Source organism: Strix aluco, chromosome 6 (genome assembly GCF_031877795.1).
Source record: "Strix aluco isolate bStrAlu1 chromosome 6, bStrAlu1.hap1, whole genome shotgun sequence".
In the NCBI taxonomy this organism is placed as follows: Eukaryota; Metazoa; Chordata; class Aves; order Strigiformes; family Strigidae; genus Strix; species Strix aluco.
Window position 1 is genome coordinate 26,066,577 of NC_133936.1, and position 23,121 is coordinate 26,089,697.

General features: G+C 40.1%; 1 protein-coding gene and 1 long non-coding RNA gene across 15 annotated transcripts in view; one reads left to right on the forward strand and one right to left on the reverse strand.

Moving 5' to 3' along the window:
- The first annotated feature begins 1,270 nt into the window (after positions 1–1,270).
- The window catches only part of AGPS (alkylglycerone phosphate synthase), an 86,066-nt gene continuing 64,215 nt past the window's right edge, over positions 1,271–23,121 (forward strand). The window contains exons 1-4 of one of the 14 annotated variants that reach the window (XM_074829187.1): positions 2,431–2,880; positions 4,172–4,236; positions 8,945–9,138; positions 12,026–12,113. In XM_074829187.1, the coding sequence (XP_074685288.1) occupies positions 12,088–12,113 (26 nt within the window). In that variant the 5' untranslated portion in view covers positions 2,431–2,880; positions 4,172–4,236; positions 8,945–9,138; positions 12,026–12,087. Of the gene's footprint in view, positions 1,393–2,280; positions 4,237–8,944; positions 9,139–12,025; positions 12,114–23,121 lie in introns of those variants that run through there. The other 13 variants (XM_074829189.1, XM_074829181.1, XM_074829184.1 and 10 more) reach the window with 13 other exon arrangements.
- Positions 12,255–22,679, reverse strand: LOC141925301 (uncharacterized). Its single transcript, XR_012623805.1, has 2 exons — positions 14,815–22,679; positions 12,255–12,564 (listed from the first exon to the last, which is right to left on the reverse strand). It is a non-coding gene; the product is annotated as an uncharacterized LOC141925301 (long non-coding RNA).

Consider the following 23,121-nt stretch of genomic DNA (forward strand, 5'->3'; position numbering starts at 1 on the left):
TATCTCGCTGCACTATTTCCACCATACGCTACTGACAAATGAGGTGTATGGCACTAGGAGCTTTCTGAAACAAAGTATGAGCAATACTTTTGCAATATTGTTATTTTCAATTGGTTAGATAACCTGAAATACCTGGAAACACAGCCTTGTTTGTTAGTTGCCCTTTATAGCTTTTTGTATAGTAAAGTTTTGAAGAAAATGTTTTCAATTAACACTGCATCTTTCTAATCCTGGGGTTTATTTGGGATATAGTAACGTCTCCATATGGTATACATAGAGGAATATAGGCCCACATGTAATGCTTTGGTCTCCACTTGTAAATATGAGCTTTTAGCCAAGCACAGCCAAATGCTTTTCGATTTGCTGTATTCCCATTAGTAGACACTCATTTACCTTATAAAACTTACATACCTAGTCTATATGTATTGATACCCATTATTGCAATATTACAGCTTATATGCAAATGAGATAGATGTAATTTCCAGGAAATTTGACATAGCTGAAGTAGTATATTCAAGAACGACCCATGGTGGTACTTTACTGAAGAGTAACAAAGAGTATAGAGAACTTTTTATAACACATATGATTTTAAATTCTATTAGTTGCCTATTTTTATATTAGTGTCATTATTCCTATTCTTGCATTAGACTTTTTGTCAATTGTAATATTTAGAAAAACATTTATTTTATTATCAGAATTTATTCTAAAATATTTTCATGCTCTTTTTAAAATGATAGGAAATTAGAAAGATCTGGCCATATTTTCAGATAATGGTCTATAAACAACATTTTGATGAGGTTCTTTCTAATGTAGCTGCATAACATTTTATATTATTTTATATTAGAATAATTATGAAGATAGAAACTTCATAGTGCCACCTACTGCTGAAAATACACATTTTAAAAACCTTGCTACTTTGGGTACCTTCAAATAAACGAGTAATGAAAGAAAATATCTGTTGGAATAATATCTTTCAAACCTCTGAAAAATGTTGAAGACAAGTCTTGACTTGCCAAGTGAATTTCAGTTACACTGAATTTCTGAACTTTGAACCAGTGACTATTTTAACTGAGACTGTAATGAGAAGTGACTCTGAGGATCTGGGATTTTGACTAGAAGTTTTTTCAGTGTTACAATTTTAATAAGAACATTAATTTTAAAATTAGTCCCTGTGATGTCACTAGAAAAACACTGATGAAAGGATTCAGTGAAACTAAATTTATCTTTCACTCAGTGATAAGGAGACATCCTCTATTTTACAGAGAGCTCTGCATGAGATGTAAACCAAGGACCCTGGGATCAGCATCACGCGTGGCACAAGCTCTGTTCCTTTCTTACAAGCAAAGTCCTAAGAGGGACCATGGATCCCTGCATGGTTGTTGGCATAAGATGGTATGTTCTCAGCCATGATGGTTGGAATTCATCCTCCCTAACCCTTATCCTCTAAAAGTTAGATGAGGTTAACATACAGTCTAAAGTACAGTAGCTGGTTCTTTCTTCACTTCGTGAAGACCCTGTCTCTAGCACTAGTGAAATAGTAACCATATGCCTACAACCTTTTCCCACATCCCAGACGTTAAGTATTGGTTATGATCTCATTCCCAGGAACCATGGAAATACAAGAAGTGGTAGGACTTTGTACATGAGTATGAACATGTAGAATATAGACCCTTATTCTTCCGGAGGAAAGTTCAATTTTAAACTTGGCTTCAAGAAATCAGGAATGTTTTCTCTATTGCTGGTACTTGTCTCATCCTGTAGGACAAATTGACACTGAAATGCTTTGAATGCATGATTGTCAGAGTTTCTGTCATATTATGACTTGATGACTTAACCTTAGAAATTTCCTTTCAAGCTGAAAAATTCTTGAGAACAAGGCATTTGAAACAGATAAAAGAGCTTGTAAGGATGATTTAGCCACTTTGTAGCAGTATTTTAGAAGCCTTCAGAGGCACTTTGCGCGACCCCCCTTTTCATTCACAGAGGAGAAGGACTGCTGTCGTGACAGTATCACTCTGTGTCCTTCATTTTGCAACAGCAGCCTGATCTACTCAACAGATAATGATTTTCAGAAGAGCTTTTTGTAATGTACAGATGCTTATGTACAGGCAATTCTGGGTGCACATTTTACCAACATTACACATTAAGAATACACCTCCTATTAAGTTAGATTGATAAAAAACAAGATAAAGTACATTTCTTAGTTGAGCTTATTGTGTCTTTCATGCAGTGAAAATTCATGCTGACTTTTTGGTCAATTAAACTTTTTTTTTTTTAAAAAGTTTGGGCTGGGATAGAGTTGATTTTCTTCACAGTAGCTTGTATGGTGCTATACTTTGGATTTGTGATGAAAGCTGTTGACCACACAGAGATGTTTTAGCTATTGCTGAGCAGTGCTTACACAGTCTGGAGGCCTTCTCTGTTTCTCAGGCTGCCCTGCCTGCAAGCGGGCTGGGGGTGCACAAGAAGCTGGGAGGGGACACAGCCAGGACAGCTGACCTCAGATGACCACAGGGATATCCCACACCATATGATGTCATGCTCAGCATATAAAGCCAAGGAGAGAAGGGGCACTTTCAGAGTTATGGTGTTTCTCCTCCTAAGTCACCATTACATGTAATGGAGCCCTGCTTCCCTGGAGATGGCTGAACACTTGCCTGCCTATGTGAAGTGGTGAATGAATTCCTTATTTTGCTTTGCTAGCACATGCAGCTTTTGCTTTACCTACTAAACTGTCTTTATCTCAACAGACAGGTTTTCTCACTTTTACCCTTCCGATTATCTCCCCCATCCCACTGGGGGAAAGTGAGCATGTGGCTGCATGGAGCTTAGCTACCCACTGGGGTTAAACCTTTTTGGTGCCAAATATGGGGCTCAAAGGTAATGACAGATTTGATTGGAGTTTTCTAGACTGAATTTATAGCTGTTTTAGCTGTTTAGCTATTAATTGTCAGGGTCCTGTGCTTGCTATGCCTTGCTGTACATTAGAGTCTAGTGCTAGAGTTGGTGGCTGCTTTTTGCTCTTGCTGTTTGCTGTAGGGCTTATCATCTTACCCAGCTGTGCCTGGGAGCATTTTGATAACAGCAGTAGCGATGTGCCTGGGCTGGCTGACAGCCAAGGCATTACTGCTGTTCCTGTGCTGCTGTGCTGGACAGGCTGGAGCTCCAGTGTCAACTTGAATCAAAGGGACTTGACCTGTGGATAAGTCCACACAGGAACAGGATGTCCCAAAGTGTCTGTGGCTATGGGTAAGTCCATGTCAGAGCAGAAGCATCTGTGGGTGCGGATATGTCCACAACACAGGAGGTGTACCCCTGAAGGGATTATGGCCCAAGGATAAGTCCACATTGGAGGAGGTACGCCTTGAAGCATCTGTGGCCACAGATAAGTCCACAATACAGCAGATACACCCCTGAAGGGACCGTGGCCCGTGGATAAGGCTGTGCTGGAGGAGGTATGCCTCAAAGTGACTGTGGCTGTGAGTGAGTCTAGGCCACATCAGGTATGCCCCTGAAGAGACTGTGACCCATGAGTAAGTTCACACCAGAGCAGGTACACCCCTTAGGGACTGGGGTCTGTGGTTAAGTCCACGCTGGAGCAGCGGCAAGGGGAGAAGTACACTGCCATGTCCAAAGGGACCAGAGGCAGAGACTGTAATGGATATACCTTTAAATTGTAACCTATGATTTGAGTTACATGTTATAGTATTACTATAGTAGGAACCACTACCAATGGAGAACAGGCCTTACAAGAAGCAGTGCAAGTGCAGCAGTGACCCAACCTGGCTGACTTTGGTGCCCAATAACTCCATGCAACACACCACCTCTCTTGTCCTGAGTGACCACCATAACAGACAGAATCCAAGTCATGGACTAATTAACTCAATGGACATTTCATGGACATTTTACGGACATTTTACAGGGGTGGTCGACAGACTAGGAATGATTTCTGTGTTCCATCAAAGGATGGAAAGGGGGAAAGTGGCTAATGAGGATCTACTGGATAGTGTGGGACCTGAGCGTGATGTAAATTGTATGGAATAAGGTGTGGAAATTGTACTGGTTTTGGCTGGGATAGAGTTAATTTTCTTCATAGTAGCTTGTATGGTGCTACGTTTTGGATTTGTGATGAAAACAGTGTTGATAAAGCACTAATGTTTGTGTTTCCTAGTGTGATACAGGGGATGCCTGCACCCTGGTGGAGGAGGAAGGATGAGCGCTCTCACCATTGGCTAGGTAATTATTTAGCTCATAGGTGCACAAGTTACAAGTTATGAGTTGATGAATTGCGAGTTATGAATTAGAGAACTTGTGAGTTAGAAACCTCGTGACTTAAGTGATTAATTAGTGAATTCACGTACTAGACTAGCCTGTGCAAAAGGGATTGAGCCCTTGTCTGTAGTGTTTTCTCTCCTAATGAGCTCATAAAATAAAGTTTAATTTACAGAGTACGTTGTCCTGTAAATATGAGAGATCCAAACAGACAGTGACACAGAGTGAGAAGGGCCTGTGGCCCTTCTCCCTATTACCTGTCCAAATACTTTAAAACATCTTCTTTCCAAAAGAGTGAACAGGCAGTGACTAGGGATGCTCCTCTGAAAGGAGCAGGGGAAAATCCTTCACAACACTCAAGTTCTGGGCTGTTTGTCTACCTCAAATTCCTGTTTTCCTGTAAGGGCCTTGCCAAAGACCTCTGGTGTCTGCTCCTCTTCCTGGGGCAGTTATAATCCACCCAGTCCTTCCCTCTTGTTTCAGTCACTATGGACTATGAACTTTTAGTGTTAACATGTGTCAGCCTAAATAATTAAAAGCAATACAGACTGTATCCCAGGAAACTAGAGAGGTTGAAAATGTGCTTTTTCCTTCTCAAAGAAAGGGACAAACTCAAATCACAGTCAGCAGGAAAATGAATAAGCTATTTGGTGATACCACGTACAACAAAATAGCATCATAAAAATGAAATTATTTTTAAAGTAATATTCAAATCATGCAGTCATCGTTGATTTAGTTTCCAGTTATACAGAGGTAATTGTATTAACAAACTGCCTCATTCAGTTTGGTGGGAAAACAATTGAAAGTTTTAATGTCCTGGCATCTGCAGATAATAAATGATATGATCTGTGCTCCTAACTCAACTAGAATCCTAATTCTTGTTTTACCCAGGGCATACTACAATATCAGTATGTTTGATGAAAGATACCTCTGTGACCTTCTGGAGCCAAGACAATTCTGGAATAATTCTAGAACAGAATAACTGTTCTAGAATTAAATATTGAAATAAGCTAAAATATATGAAGGGACTTATTCCAGAATTAATGACCCCATATATAGAGAGATTTAAAATCCAAGTGAAATTCTGTGAATAGAAATGTTTGCAACATGCATTGCACTGAATATACTGGAAATAGTTTTAAAAGACTTAGTTTTGTGACTTCAATTGCTGAAGCCAGACTAACTATAAATAAACATATTACAAAGAGTCTAAAGTGCATCATGTGCTTTGGAGTCAGAACCCCATGTCTGATATGCTGTGAAACTCCCCACCATCCTGAAGTGTTGGAATATATTTATGCCATAGGTGAGCTGCCTATCTTGCCCTTTAAATTCTCAGGTGTTCCCAGGAGCTCTGAGAGCCTAGACATTTCTCAAATACATACTATAATTGTTCATGGATTTTTTTGTTGCCCCTTTCACCCCCCAAAAAATCCAGAGTGTGAAAACAAGAATAATACTGACGTCTCTTTGACTTTCATTTTCTGATGCAAGAGATAACACAAACATTGGGTAGAATATCTGTCCTATCAAAGTATTTTAGTATACTAGTAGTATCTATACAAATAGAATTAATAACTCAAATAGTGTTTCATCTGTAATACATTCATAATCTCTTCTAGAAAATGCCTTCCTCTAACTCATGATCCTGTATGTCCTCTGCTATAACAAAGGCGTTTGCTAAGTAGGGGAAACCCCAAGTTATTTCCTGTTCTGATTTTCAAAGAGAAAGGAAGAAGCTGGCTGCTTTATTGCCACTTTTTTTTTCTTGCCTTTTCTCTTTTTTGAGATTTTCCTCCTGATAGTCGCATGACACGGGAACATAATATGTTGTTTACTCCTTCAGCCTCTTGTCATGCCCCATATATTCTGCTAACCCAGCAAGCAGTCCTTACTTACCATGTTTAAAATGTAAGCAACCTGCTGACTCTATTCACACTGTTCTGCAAGAGCTGCTCTTGGAGCAGCCACACGCACAGGATGCTTTGCTTCTCCTCCGCGGGGCTGTTATGCAGGCAGCCTGTTAGCTATCAGCAACCGTCAGTGCTGAGCCTGTCGTGATATATCTGGTGGGGTGCTGATTTCCAGATGTGCTCAGGGTTGTGAAGATGGGCACAGGCAGGAGGGCAGATGCCAGTGCTGCACAGGAATGCTCGTGCAGCCTCACTGCTAGCTAGGCAGCAGAGGTAATATCTTGAAGAAGTTGCACAGACTGGCTTCCAGTGTCAATGTGTCCTCTATGCCTCAGTATGAAGTCAACAGTCAGAAATGCAGAAGCCCTGGAGTCATGATGTTTCTGTTGGTATTTTGCCTGGTTTTTCTTTTTTTTCTTTCTAATTTAACTTGCATCTCTTTCTCCTCTCCTAAATATATCATTATGTACATGGTCTTGCCACCCATTAGCCTCACTCCTAATCTCGTCTCGGTTAGTGGGCTATAGGGAGTGGGTAACACATAGGCCTAGGGATGAACAAAGACTGTATTTGAATAGGAAGCAGTATCAAGCAATCGGTGTGATCCTCAGCACTATACTGGACAGTGTGCCTACTTTTAGTTTAAATACGTGGTAGAAACAGGAAAGTTTGTCTCTGGAAGTGAGTTTCTGAGGAAACAAAAACTAAGCACGATTCTCAGAATATAAACGCACTCTTTTGGGATCTGCTGCTAGAATAATTTGGCAGCTGCTCAGCAGCAGCAACTAACAAAGCAGTGTTGGGATCTCTGGCAGACCATGACCTGCTGACCCTTTTTTTTCTACTTTGTATTTCTAAGTATTCTGTTCCAGAAGAAGTTGTCCATTATGAGTTCCCCTTAATCACCCAAAGGTTTGGACAAGTTAAACATACACATGTATTTCCAAATGAATCTGGTCTCCAGCCATTAATTGTTTTTCTGGCTTTTTTCAGAACTCTTTCTTATTTATCTTTTGTCTTTTTGATAGTGCTGTGAATAGAACTGACTATTTTTAGGCCAAAACCATAAAGAAAATTACTTAACCTGATGCTGTTACAGCTCTTCATGTGGAGGCCAAATTGACATTGCTTTTTTGCCTTGCCATATCCTGTGCAAACTCGCAGGTAGTTGCCAGAGGAGAAGACGGAGAGTTTCCCATCATTCTCTTTTCCAATTCATGCCTTTCAGGCTATTTCTAATTGAAAAATTATTTGAATTATTTGTACACTATTTACCAATTTGCCTTATTCTAGATCATTACTATTACTTTTTGAGTGCATCATTTCTTTACACCCCATCTATAATTCTCTTTTCATTGGTATTTGTAGCATTTTGTGATGTACAATTGTAAATGCCAGCAGTATGCTGGTTTACTTTATTTTCCTGATGAAAATATTTTTAAAAAATCAGCCCTCACACCCATATCTATCATACCCCAAACATCTCCTCACAGTTCAATATATCATAGAATCACAGAATCATAGAATCATAGAATACCAGGTTGGAAGGGACCTCAAGAATCATCTGATCCAACCTTTGTTGGCAAAAGCACAATCTAGACAATATGGCCCAGCACCCTGCCCAGCTGAATCTTAAAAGTGTCCAGTGTTGGGGAATCCACCACTTCCCTGGGGAGATTATTCCAGTGGCTGATTGTTCTCATTGTGAAAAATTTTCCTCTTGTGTCCAAATGGAATCTCCCCAGGAGCAACTTGTACCCATTACCCCTCGTCTTTTCCATGTGACTCCTTGTAAAAAGGGAGTCTCCATCTTCTTTGTAGCCACCCTTTAAATACTGGACATGGTGACAAAGTCTCCCCTAAGCCTTATTTTCTCAAGGCTGAACAAACCCAATTCTCTCAGTCTTTCCTCTCATGGCAGTCTTCCCAGTCTCTTGATCATCCTTGTGGCCCTTCTCTGGACTCTCTCCAGTCTGTCCATATCTTTTTTGTATAGCAGGGACCAAAACTGAGCACAGTATTCCAGGTGTGGCCTGACAAGCGCTGAGCAGAGTGGGATAATGACTTCTTTATCTCTGCTGGCGATGCCCTTGTTGATGCGACCCAGAATCCTGTTGGCTTTCTTTGCCGCTGCAGCACACTGGTCACACATATTGAGTTTGTTGTCCACCAGGACCCTCAGGTCCCTTTCCACAGAGCTGCTCCCCAGCCAGGTAGATCCCAGTCTGTGCTGCACTCCTGGATTATGTTTTCCCAGGTGCAAGACCTTACACTTGTCCTTGTTGAACTTCATGAAGTTCTTGTCAGCCTACTCTTCCAGCCTATCCACATCTCATGTTTCTGCAACACTGTACTGAGGTTCCCAGTATATACTGGGGTTTCCAGCATACTGTAAGCCATTTTTGAGAGGGAAAAGCTTATGTGGGAGCTGGAGCAGCAGTTTGGTAGCTGGCAGAAGGAAGCAGCTGGGCTGTAAGCAGCCCGAGAGCTTCCCAGGGAAATAGCTTGCTGCTGGCAGGGTGTCAGCAGTAGCAGCAGGAGGACATAAGGAGGCAGGAGACACAACAAAACTGCATATGTGACTGGCAGAAGACTGGTGTCAAATGGTCTCAACAAGGCCCACCCCATACGATCATAACCCTCATTTGAGATTCAGCTGCAGGGCTGTTAACGTTGCCACTGTTACGAGTTAATTGTGCTTAAGGGAGTTGCCCTATTTGTTCCGAGAAAGACATAAAGCAGTCGCATTACTTCTGCAGATCCTGTGTGTTAAACGAGGACAGCCTGGTAACTAGAGCCTGCAAAGCCTCCTGCCTCCAACACCTCCAGCGCTTGGCACTGAGCTGGGGGAGCCCTGGCTGGGAGGGGGCATCCTCGCCCGTTGTCAGCGGGCAGGTGCTCTGCAACAAACTCACAGCTTCCCTAGCAAAGCCAGCGTGAATTCATTTTTCAAGTAAGATTTTTATGGAATATGATTTGAAACCTTTAAAAAAATCTGCTACATTACATCTGCTGCCTTCTCTTCAGACATTCCTTTTATAAATCTGTCTGAACAGATCACTCAAGTTTGCACAGCAAGATTTTTTTAATAAGACCAGAGTGTTTGTTGATTGTGGCCCTCGAACCTTCCAGATGTTCAGCGATCACTGTGCAATGTTTCTAGTATTACTCACTAGGAACAGAAATTATGCTTAAGAGAGACTGATGCTAAGTACCACTCTTTTTTTCTCATGAAAATTGGTGAGATATTTGGTTAATAAATGTTCCTCAGTTTCCCACATCTATTGTGATGATAATTTATGCTGTAATTACAGTAAGTGTATCACAAGCATTCCAGAAACTATAGCAGAATGCATCTAGTATCCCTTGACCCCTGCAGTGAATGTAAATGATTTCCTGTATTCACTTACAGTTTCTTAATCAATTAAGAATTTGATTTTAAATCAAGCTGTTTGCAAGGTCGCGAAAGTTGTTTTTATTAGAGTGTGGTATGTGTTATTTTAGCTTGCAGACTGTTTGCAAGTGCAACAAGAGAGCTGGAGGTATGTTGCTTGATGAAAATAAGTCCACTGAACACCTATGTTTTGCTTGGATGAGCTGACAATACCAAGCAGAAAAAGCAGGCCTGGAGTAGCCCATGTGCTATAATGTGTGATGTTCAGGAGCTCTGCAAGTCTTTTTAGGTTATTATGCAAACTTAACAAGAATGAGAACTTTTCAGAATATAAGATTTTTACTGCAGTTCATGCATGCCATTTTTTCTCTGCTAATACAGACAGTAAGTTGGCTATATTCGTTGGCTAGTTTTTCAACAAACTACATTCCTGGAACTCTGCCTGACTTCCTTGGAAAATTTGAAGCTGATTTTAAGGAGGTTCTGTGAGAAAATGCAGCACAGTGAATTTCACTAACTTTGGCTGGCTTATAGGGGAAAGGGTTGTAGTTACCCTCAGGCATGAACTTGATTACATGAAGAGTAAGAAATACAAAATAAATCATATGCTTTAATTCTAAATTACATTATTTGATGTAATAAGAACTTCCATACCAGATCAAATCTAAATTAGTTGTCTGCCAATAGTAATTCCCAGATGTCTCTGAGGAAATTGCCCTATTCTTCAACCTCCTTGCCCCCCTCCGCAAGTATAATGGATAATTATATAACAACCTGACTATAGGGGAAGTTATTTTCTAACCTCAGGCTGGTGGCTGATTTATGCCTGAACTGCGAACATTTATATCCATTATGAATTTTTATCAGGTCCAATCTAATTCCCCACATAAATGTATGAATATGTATGTATAACCTTTTACTGAATCCTGCTAAGCACTTGGCCTCAATGATACCATTTGCCAGCATGTTTCACAGGCGTATTACTTTTTCCAATTTTAAATATATTGCCTTTTACTTTCATTATTACAATCAGAGTTTACCTGGGGAATGTATCAGTGGTAGCAAAAATCCTCAATATCCTTTTCCCCAGTGACTCCCTGTCCTGAACAGCTCTGAATCCCCAGCTGGAGCCTGGGTGCCTGTGCTGGGCCAGAGGGTAGCAATCTCCAGCCTGATGACATTTCCTGCTCCATCCCCTCATAGACCAGATCTTGCCTTTTACATTATGGGTTTATGATAGCGCTTAGGGATATGGTGGAGTTGAGAACGGTCAGTGTTAGGTTAATGATTGGACTAGATGATCTTCAGGGTCTTTTCCAACCTTGATGATTCTGTGATGAAAGTCAGAAGGATGATGAAAAAGGTTAAAGTGTCTCTAGGACTACTATCATTCTGCTGCACCATGACTTCCTGAATTTGCAAGTATCATTACAATTTAAAGTCAAGAGTTTATTTTTGGGAAGAATTTGGTTTGGACTATGGGAAAGAAATTAATTTTGATTTGTGTTGGGTCAGGTCAAAGAGGTGCTTTCGTGAAATACTGGGGAGGGAGGGCTTAATCTGGGGATGGGCTGTTACAGCTACATTTTCTTGTGGGAGGAGGGTAGCTTAGCTTTGATTATGGGGAAATTGCTTACAGCTGGTAAATGAAGGTTGAATTAGGAATGATTCTGAATAGAAAAGTAAGAACTATTTTACCTAAAGAAGGAATTTCACTTATGTGGGCTGATTACTGCCATAAAAAAGTGGTCAGGTTTTGACTAGAAGCAAAAGAAGATTGGACAGACTGTAGGGAAGACCATGCAAAAGAAGCAAGAAAAGACAATGTTTTCCTTTCTCCTCTCAAACCTGGACATTACTGGTGGTATCTGCATTCACAGAAATTTGAAAGGCAGGCAATTCCCAGGGTTGCCAAAGGGAAGAGGCACCCTTGCAAATCAAACCTCGACTAAGCACCTGTAATAAAAAGAAGGGCATGAGACCAACTTCAGTAGGCCATATATGAAAAATCTTGTGTTTGTGAATCCTCATAACACAATCTCAGTGAGGAAATACTCGGGCTGAAAAAGTTAATTTACAGAGAATGTGGATATATGCAAAGCCAACAGAGACATGTGGAGTGGTTACAACAGACAGCAGAAGTCAAGAGGCAGTAACTGCATACAGAGAACTTCAGTGGTCGGGTCAGTATAGAGCATCTGTGGACTTGACCACAAAGTTTCAATTTTGGTGTAAATTCTTTAGTTTGGGAGTGCTGAGACATGGTCTCTTGTTGATTCACTTAATTATATAATGAACAGCTGTGAAGTTTTTATTTGGATTAAAATTTCCCTGAAACTCGAGGTAATTTAGATCTGAGGTTTTGGCTCTGGTCCCTTCCCAGCTTGTACTCAATATAAATTACTGCCCTAGAACCATAACATGTTCAATTTATTCTCCATTTTAGATGGCTGAAAAGTGCGTGCATAATTCTGTGCATGCCACACTTTCTGTAATCTACTGTGATAAATGGACCAAATGACTGAAACTGCTAGGTAAGACCCTTTATTTTAGTCACGAACCCACACCCAGCCATAGTTTAAATACCAGGCAAAAATGACACTTGAATTATTTGATTTGAGTCAATGCCAAATTCAATCTTATGCAAACTCAGAAAGAGAGAGGGAAAAAAAGTCTTGGAATAAAGTCAGTGATTTATGCGTGGGAACATAAGGCAATACAAGCAGCAATTGATTCAATTGTAATGACAGGAGTGGACCACCATGAAAAATCTCATAACTTTTCATTGGAGCGACCGTGACTGACGGATTGGGAACAGAGTGATATTTTTACACATGGTTAATGACAACAAGAAAGGTAGACTCAGGGACCGGCATTCCAAATTTCACCTTCTATCAAAAACGCTGGTCAAGTTCTGTATGCCGTGCTCCACTCACACTGCTGTGAGGTTCTCCGTTTCTTAGTGCAATGACAAATATTCCCATTCTGGAGAGAAGAATAGAAAATAGTTATATCACACCTGTCTGAGAGAAATACATATATTTTCATGATTTAATTTCACATAACTATGTTAAATTAAGAGCTGTATCCAGAAATGATGAACCTTGGTGCTGAGTTTTGATCTTCTGGGTTAGTGCCACAAGTTCAGGTGCAGGCAGGCAATATCACCTGAACATCCCCCAGGGAGAAGGCAGGACTGCCTAGAACTTTGTCAGTGTTACACATCCCACAGGGATAATGTTTTCCAGGATTATTTTACACTCTGAAGTATTATTATTTTTCTTAGGGCTTTTTTTACTGTGTAGCAGGCCTTTCTAATAAGGCCATGTTTGCATAACCAAATACTATGCGTTCAGCTCAGAAGGGCAGCCAAGACAACTTTTTAGCTACACCTAATAATTCCAATATTCAGTTCAACCCAAGAAAAGAGACTGGGGGTTAGCTGCCTACAAAGTTTGTTACTGCAGTTCTCTTTGCTCACTGGTACCCAGAGAGACTCTGAAGGAGGTTTCTCTGAAGTTACGCACAGAAAGGTCCGACTCCTTGAAGCTCTTCGAGCAATTTTGTCCTCAGCCAGAAACCTATCCTCTAATTTGATGGTCTCAGTGGGAATTTTTTTCTCTGAATTGTCATGCCAAATAGTTGTCCGCTTTGTTGGTTTTTTTTCATGGAAAGGCACCTGTTCAATTTTAGATACTGTTCAGCCTGTTCCACTTCAGTGGTCTGCACTACTCCTCCGAGAGCCCTGAGCTTTTCACATAAGAGGCTGCCAGCTCTCTTATGTGCTTTTCCCCAGCAGCCAATTTTACTCTGAAGCTCTTACGCCTGAGCCAACTTCCATTCCTTTATAAAGGGATACCCTCTTGTTATTGCAATTGAGGAGTTCCATAAGAGGCTTTTAATGTCTCCAGAGTGTTGTTATGTACGATAAAATCTTGAATTAAGCTTTACCTAACACTTGTTCATGCAATATTCATTTATTGGCAAATTGCATTTGTTTCAGCTGTTGACAAATACTTTTAGGTTTATTTCTAATACAAGTACATGATCAGATTAATATAGGACTGAATAAAATGTTATATGCTCTGTTTGAGTAGCAGAGGCAGCTGGAAGCCTGAAATCACTACAATGTACACTGCCATCTTGTGTTCTGAAGTTCTAGATAATATAAAAATGCACACTGTACATACACAGCTTTTCACAAGATAGGACTTGGCTATATGAGTGGAGCATGCAAGCTTATCAAAAGATGTTTACTGTAATGTTCTTTCTTGTAAAATGTAAAATAGTCAAGTCTCACCGGTAAATCTGAATTGATTTGTTCTAAGGATCCATTTCTTTTAATTAGTGATTTGTGGGTAACCCAGTAAAAAAAAAAACCAAACAACCTACAGAGAAAATTCTGCTAGAACCAAGCCATTCTCTTTTTCCAGCAGTAAGGTCCAATACGGACTCCAAGGAATAGCTCTATTGCAAGGCAGCCTGTGAGCAGGTGTGGAGTTGCTAGAGGAGTTGTATGCCAAACGCTTCTCTTCTGCAAAAAGGGGGTATGATAGAAAAGAGGGAAGACTTTTATTTTTAGCTGGAATCTCTCTCCATTTGGAATAACTGTAGTCCGAACATAGCTAAATCATCCCTGAGGCTGTTTCAGGATGCACCAGAATACTGGTCCCTTGGTTGAAAGAGGACCTAAAGTTACATTTACTTACAAAATTAAGAAAGTGAATCTAACATCTCTGCCCCATGGTGTTTATTCAAAACTGGATTCAAAACACAAACCCAATGACACATCTTGGTGGATGAAATAAGTACTGCATGCTCTTCCTCTAAAAATGATAATTCCTTCATAAAGTACTAATCAAAGAAGTCTTTTTGTATGTGGATACTTCTAATTGTTTTCACTGTATAACAGTATTTAGCTCTGCCTTTTTATGTTTTTATTAATTCCAGCTTCTTTCTATAGTTGTTTACTATTGCAAACATGTAGGAGCACTCTTAAACACAGCTTTGAACAATGGCTCTATAAAACCCAAAGGATTTATTCCATGCAGCTGCTGTTGCCTGAAACAAGCATAAGCAAGATAGGGAAAAGGGTGCCAAAAATCAAATACTAAGCTTAGAGACACCTGGGGCAGGGCAGGAAATAGCAGAAGCATATCAAGGTAACAGATGCCAAGGTAGAAGGGCAGAATGGCAGAGAACATTAGCACGGGAGAGAAGCGCACTTGGCCTTACTTGCTCAGAAGTTCCCCTCAGGTTAGTTGCTTTCCATGCCAGAAACCTTTCATTCCACCTGTTTGGCATCTCTTAGCTCATTTGCACATACTTTGTATATGAACTTACAGTATTATTTGCCACCTCTGAAAGGCAAATGCTTGTGGCACCCATTATTGACTGGTGCAGGCAGTGCTTCTGTCTCTCAAGGTTACTTTTTATGGCTTACGTGTGTAATATATCACAACCTTCCCTCTCTTGTGAAATGAGCAGTTAGAATGATCCAAAAGAGCTTTTGCTCCTGTAATGATACTGTTACAATCCTTTACTGCTTTTTAAACTTGTCTTCAAAAGGCAATGTGTGTATTGCGGTCTGGTTGCATAACCTCCTGTTTCAGTAAGAGGAGAACGTTAAAACTGTTTGCACAACACATTGCAGTCAGTGTTTAAGTAATGCAAAAAGCTTATTGAAAAGGACTTTGTCATTTCAAAATCTGGAATGTTTTGCTAAGATTGTTGATGCTATCTTATTTGCTTTATCTGCCTGTAAGATTCCTGCTGGTTTTCTAGCATAGTCATACTTCCTTGATTTATATTCTTTGCTATGTTGCCATCTGAGAGATTTGTCAGACAGAAAAAGCTAATTAGCTACATATGAGGAATAATAAAACAGTAACTCAAATTGTGCTAGAAATTATATCAAATAAAGCAGGAAGCTGTTTTCTGTAATCTCTGTACTACAGTAATCTCTGATGGGGTGTACATATACTGCCCTGGTGACTGAATAGCACTGGCTGTAACAGTTATGGGAAAAGCAGAAGAGGGAAAACTGCAAACAGAGCAGGTCTGGGAGGAGAACTGACGTCTACTGTGTCCTCAGTTCCTAGAGATGTAGGCTGACAAAGCCCATGACTGGTCAGTCTAAGCCTCTCAAGCACCCCATGCTCCACCTTTTGAGCTTTTTGAGCCTATGGTTGCCATACTGCGTTAGACTGCATAATGTCCTAGCAGTGGATGAAAGTTTGTTGTTTCCATTCCTAGTTTATTTTCCATTAGCTAGTTCATTTTGCCATTGCGAGACCTTTACTGATGCTAGAAGATGCCTGTCCATCAGCCTGCCCATGCTGGTAACTACCTACAGTCTAAAAGTTAATGGTGGGAGACAAAACATTAGGGATAATTCCAAACGTGTGAGTTGAACCTGTCCCCTCCAGATGAATAACTGTATGTTGCAGTACCATGTCTGAGCTGCTGGGTTAATCCTGAATCCTCAAGTTTAGACTTTCATGTTTCCATCTGGGAGCACCCTCCGACCACCTGAAATCAGAGGAATTAGGCAGAATTGCTACTCCTGGGTGCAGCTGGGGCCAGCTAAACCTGCAGTGCCCTTGGGAACAGCAATGAACTTTCAGAGAAAGAACAAGATCCAGGAATGGCAGATAAATTTAATTGGACAAAACTTCAAAGCATTTATTTATATTTTCTCCTGTAATTAAGCTTAATATTTCTAAGCTTTTCCAGGGATATAAAGCCTACTGTTTCTGTTACTGCAGCCTTTTGCACTCCTAGTAGAAGTAAAGCACCACACATCCCTGGAGCATACGCTACACTTCCCAGAGGCCTTGCATGTATTTTACTACTCGAGGAAGTAGTAAAGAAGTGAAGAAAAGAGATCCACAGCAGAGCACAAAATAATCAGGCCCTGAATTTAAAGTTATCATAGGTTTTTGGTTTATGTTTTAACAAAGCTGCCTTTCCTTTAAAGTGTCCATCTGCAGGGCTATAAATGTTAGTGAGAAAGCCTTTGCTTAGGTTTATTTTCTGTTACCAAGAGCAGTTGGCCATCTGCTGGGTAAAAGGAAAGCTGTGCTTTGGTGCATTTGGAAGCAAAGGTCACAAATAGCACACCCCAGTCCTTTGCCAATGACACGTTTAGGCTGTGTCTGATTGGAAAATGTCTCATTAAACCACCCTGCTCAGCTTACCAGATCTCCTTAGATCAGAACTCAGTATTGTGCAATTTTAAATGGCTTTCACATAGAGATGCTGTCTACGTAAGATTCTTGCTGTCGCCAGATGTGGTAGGACAAATGAAAAGATGTCACCAGATTTTGGGGTACAGCTTCAGCCTCTGCGTTCCAGCACATGTGGAGATGTCTGTGCCAGCTAGGACTCCAGGACCCACTGCCTGCTCTGTCTGGCCTCTGCTGGGACTACCGGCAGGGGTTTGCAGGGCTGAGGACACTGCATCAAAAGCTCAACACAGAGGCGCTGATTTGAATCAGCTCATCACAGTTCAGCACTCCAGAAGTCTGGGAGATGCTTGTGCGCAGGGGCTGCTGACTCTGGAGTCTTGCTCCAACATTTAGTACATTTTAAAGAGTCCTGGGGCAGTGTACGTGGTAAGATGGAGGGGAAAAATGAAGGGTTGACAGGGGAAAAAAAAAATTGGGAAGCTTTTCTATTAAATCCAGTGAAAACATAACTGACTGAAATCTCAAGTAACATTGAGAAGGCATAAGGACCAAGTCTGCCTGTTTTAACACAGCCAACAAGTCAAGTAAAAGCTACAGAAGGTAGGATTGCTCAGCAATTTTGGGATACATGGTACCACCAGGAAAAGAAATCTGAGGCAAATAATTTTTCCTTTTTAATTTTTTAATGGTGTTTAGAAACTGGTTAGAAGCTACAATAAAATATATTTAGACACTATAACAAAAGTGTTTAGAAAATACTTTGCTGATAAACAAATACACACTTCAGTTGACTACCAAATAATTGCTAAAAAGCTTTCTGTAGAAGGAATATGCTGTGTCTCTGCATTTCTGCTTCACGAGTAGAGAACCCTCCACTGAATATCCAAAAGCAGTGTTTTCTGCTCTGATAGTTGGAGAGTCTGAACGATGTACTGAGCAGTAAATGAGGAATTTAAACACCTTATTGGAAGAATAATAGAGGAATGATCTTTAGCCATTTAAGGAAAAATTCAAACATGGAAGAAAAACTCAGATTAGGGACTGAAGAACAGGCATTTCAGATCTGTCTTGTGTCCCTGTGTACCAGAAGTCTCACCCTCTCCATTTCAACTGAAATTTGGTATTTAAATAGGGGTAAGGCAGTTTTAATGTTCTTGGCCCAAGCTACTTTGTACCAAGATGTTCAGGGTAACAACTACTATTCTCACAGCAAGACAATTGTCCTGATAAATGTCTCAATTTTCTAACTCTCCCTCTACTGAATTATTATCATGGTTTTATTCTTCCTTCAGTCACAAGGTTGTACTATTATCCTTAACTGCCCTCTTAAAACTAATCCATACATTGGCCAGGAGGGAGTGCTCTAGCAGGGGAGCCAACACTATTATCCTAGAGTCTTGCTGTTCCAGCAAGCTTGGGAATGATTGCCCTGAGGTTTCTCACCAAGCTGCTTTCAGTTCACAAGAGCATGAGGAAACACTCAGTACTTCTTTTTATGCCTAGTCATTAGGTATATTTACAGTAGTACTTTCTTCCTTAAAGTTTGGCACTGCTTTCTTTGCCCCTACTTTCTGTTTTACAACTGTTCCTTTGCCCCTAAACTTCCAGTGCTGCAGTGCTGAGGAGCCGTGAACACAAGGACAGTTTGTTTTTTTAACTTCTCAACACACAAAGAATGTTGTGTTAAAGAGAAAATAAATTCTGGTTTTGTCTTCATTTGAAAATGCCTACCTTCTTCAGCAATATCACTGCATGTAATGGAGCAGTAAGCTGGTCCCCTATCAAACAAAGAAAGCAGTAGAGATTAATTATCTCACAAATATTTTGGAGAATCAAGCAGTTCACCCATTTGTGCTGCTCCATTTCCCATGTTTTCAGCTGAAAGAGCAGGCTGCTGTCTAAATTGATGGCATCCTTTTCAGCTGAGACCAGCTTAATCTATTTTGTGTTCTTCAAAAAAGGAGCTGCCTTTGTTATCCCTTGTATGCACCACATTTCTCTGTTGAAACAAAGCACTGGTGAACAGCGTTGGCTTGACAGTGCCTGAGACTGGAGTCCTCAGGTCTAGCAAGGCAGCAGCCGCAGGAGCATTTAAGGTGTCCTGCTGGTTCAAATTCTGCAGGATGAGCTGAAGCTGTTTGATTTTATATACTTAATTAGACTTCTACAGTACAATAATCAAATATGCAGATTAATTCAAATCACATCATCATCAGGAAGGAAACAAAATTTTAAAAAGTTAAAATCAACAAATACCCAATAATTCCAGAAGTGGAGACAGTTTGCCAGGCTGCCTGCTAGTGACTCTCATGATTCAGTCTGCTCTAGCAGTGTTTGCTTACTTATAGGTAATGATGCTTTTTAACGGTTCCTACCCATGACTGTCCACTCTATCCTTCTCCAGGAGGCTCTCGCTCTCATCACAAAGACAGTTTAGCTGCCTGTGGAGCAGCTGCTGAACTGCACCAGTTTATAGCCTTGCATATTCAGATAAATTGCCACTCATTCCTCTTAATATACTGTGCTGTAATTTGCAAAATCCTGAAAATCATCTCTTTTTACTAGCATCTCTGATGTTAAAACTGTATTTTAAAAACAGCAACAGATTTGCATCTGAGCAGAAATGTTGCTTTTACTCGTACAAATATTCTGTTCAGCCTAAGTTATAGTCGAATCAACATTTGTTTCACAGAATGACAGCATTAGCTACATTTGTTCAAACTTCCTTGATTTACTACTTGATCTCATTATTATTACTTCAGCCTGTCTCCTCCTTCTGCCTTTTGTTTCTCATATGGGGCAAAACTGAAGAGCTTAGACCGAGGTCCAGGAAAAGGAAAATGCAAATGAGGTGTGGGAGCTGCATGCTTCCACTCAAACCAAACGCAAATGCCATAGTATTGACATAATGATAATGGGGCTGAATGGGAACCAGGAACTCACTCCCTTTCTGCTGTGGTTAGCCATGAGTGGAACACCACGTGGTGGATGGCGCTCACCAGCCTGTGATTAAGTTCCCTGTTCACAGCTCTGTGCCTCCAGTTCCTCTTCTGGTGACTGCAATTCTCCTTTCCCGTTACTCCATTCCTCTGGGAACAGCAGAGGTATAAAAAAAACCTGGTATAAAGACACAGAAGATCTTGTGCTCATGGCACTGGCAGTCTCCTGCTAAGCTTTCTGTGGCACAAGCACATAAAAAGCCATTGCTGGATGTTCAGTTTGCCTCCACTATCTTGCTGTATAATTGCTTAGGGTGCTTGATCCCCTCTTGGCACAGTATGTGAAGAGAGACCATTAGATGCTTAGTACCACCACCAGTTTCTGTCTACACTCTACCCGACTCTTATCTATTCTCATCATCTTTGCATGTATTCTTGAATGTCTTTCTAAACTTACGATCCTGAAGCATGTCTCTAAAAATGAAGGTGAATTGTATTATTCCCCTATACCTAGTTAGCACATACAGAGGAAAACATCTTTGATTTGTTAGAAGGCACCTCTGAGTTGGCAATGCAGAGGGAAGCTGGGCCAAACTAGAAGGAATAATAGAGCGTTGCAGGAAACTTTGGGGGAACAGACTAAGAGGGAAGTGAACATCACCGAGGGCTAAACAAAGATACAAGTACTGTGGATCAGAAGAATGGTGGCTGTTTCAATAAGGACACAGCTTACCCCATGACCTGAACGGCAGGGATAGTATTCTCTCTTAGCTGTGTGTTAAAAGACACTGGATGTGAATTATAAAAGGATATGGGTGCCTACATGCCTATCAGAACAAATGCAGAGGCTTCAGGGTAGTTGTATTCTGCCTACCATTTTCACAAAGCATCTATCATGCACTGGGAAATTCAGATTTAATAAAATTCTCTCTTATTAGTTATATAAGCTTAACTTTCTGTTAGTAGCTACCTTTACAGGACAATTGTACTATTGTGTGGGAGATAATTATGGAGTAATATAAGATCATATGAGGGTAATATAATTCAGATGGTGTTAACAGTTTTAATTTAAGCTGTAGATGTTTCATTCTGTTTTGACATCTAGTTCCCTCCAGATCATGGAAAAACCTATTGTTTTTAGCAAAGGAAAAAAAAAATGGTTCTGTGTGAAAAGTGACCAAAACAATGGCACTATGCAAAGGGATCCCTAAAAGTAGAATCAAACACTTCAGTCAAATACAACTCACATTTAAAGAGCATTTTGTTCACTTTAAAGAGTCACATGATTATTTGTCAGCTTCCATTTGGGATTAGTTTTTGCACGGTCTATTCAAACACTCTGCCTGTCCTGAATACGGTGTTTACGCAATTACATTGCTTAATTGTGTGTCTGATGTTGCATACCTTGGTATTCCCTAGAGCATATTCAGGTAATTGTCTTAAAATGTAATAGACACTAGAAGAAATTGTTCCTTCTCATTAAACTCTGAGGAAGGATTTGTAATAGCTGATTTGTTTGTTCAGCTGCTGTGCTATCTGATCTAGGAAGGGGTTGTTTTGAGTTGGCCACAACAGTTAAGTGTTACAGCTTTAACTGCATTATGTCAAAGATTTCTGCTAAGTTATCTGATAAACATCCATTTTCCAGCAGTAAAGAATCTTGTAGCAAGATTCAGTCAAGAACTGCACAAATACACTAGGCTTTTCATCAGCATTTCATATTTTAATTAAGCAAGTAAAAATCCAACAGACTTAAACTGCGTTCAAGCACAATCAGCCCTCTCCGTACCCTTGTATTTCTCCTCCTTCTGAGATGCTATTTCTCACCCAGAAGTTGTAGAGCTGTCATACCTACAATCTTCTCATATGGATAGACAGGGACTGAGTTTCTAATTAAAACCTAAGCAACATTCTCTTCCATGACACAGTTTATATATTATATACCCTTAGGAATAAAACAATGGTTATTAGAACCAATGATATGTATAGGAACATAAGCAAGGGAAATACAGAATCAAGCAAATGCCGTTATTAAGTAATTTCTTCTTCCTCCTCTAAATTCTGAGAAGTTGCAGTAGATTGGGAGAATTTTAGTGCAAGAATTTTAGTGCATCAAACTATATACTTAGAAAGGATTATTTAACAAAATGCTGCAATACAATCTAGCTTCCAGTATCTCCCCAGAGGATCGGATGTACATAGAAATCCTAGCAGTATCCTGAGTTGATCTCACACTCCATATGCATTAGAGCACAGGGGACAGGAGAGCACTAGGATATAGGATTATCAGGACAAATTGTTGAACATGATTAGTGTTTACTACATACAGCTTTTCCTGCCTTAATTCCCCATGGAACATTTCTCTACTGTCTGCTGACAGTAGAACAATATATTTTGGGAAAATATAGAAGGATATCTTTCCTTTCCAAACATACATAACTATCCAAATGAGGAGAGTGTATCATAATTAGATGAATTAAATGTCTTAAAACGAAACTACCAACTCTATTCAGGAGAAATTAATAAATGGCTGAAAAAGGCAATGTTCCTTCTCAGAAGGGGATTTTCAGAGTTGCAACACTTCCTGCCAGACTCTTCCACAGGAGGGCATAAAGCTGGAATGAAAAATGGACGTTCTGAAAGTAAATAAAGAGAACCAAGAATAGTTATGAGATTAAGTCACCAAGACAAAATTCAGGTGTACTGGAGTTGCAACAACCAGGCAAGTGTAGAGGCAAATAGCTTCTACAGAAGCTCCCTTGTCATGCTGGGCAGTTACATTTCACTTTAATTGACATCTCTCTTACAAAAGGAGGAGGAGAAGAAGAGTGTGCAGACCACACTTGAGCTCCTTTAGGATACACACCTTGAAAGCTAATTGTAAACGTCAAATTATGCTTACTTTCACCAGCAAAACTGTGGGAAGCCATGTATGGGAACTATGTTTGGTTTTACTGAATTGCCTCAATAAATAAATATGAAAACTTTTTCTCTTGACAGGCTTTTGACATACATTGCGGAAGAGTTGAAACTGGGCAGGGCTATACATCTCTACGCAGAGTTTTCTGGGAAGCTTTCTTCCCTTCAGTTATTTGGATGCAGCAGGACTGTCATTACAGTAGAATGAAGAAAGTGAAATGAGTTTACTGGGAACCTGTGAAGCATGTACATTGATAAACATATCTGCCACTACTGCTACCAGGGATAGAATTTAACTGGTTTTACTACCAGAAGTAAACAGAAGAAACAAAGAAATATGTGTCTTACTCAGTTTTCAAAGGCCAACCTTAAACTGATTGATGCACAAACGCATCTGTGCATACAGCTAACAATTTAGCAAGTATTTTTCTTTCATGCAAAATGTGATATACAGAAAAGTCAGATCTGGAGTTATCACTAGTATGTAGATAATA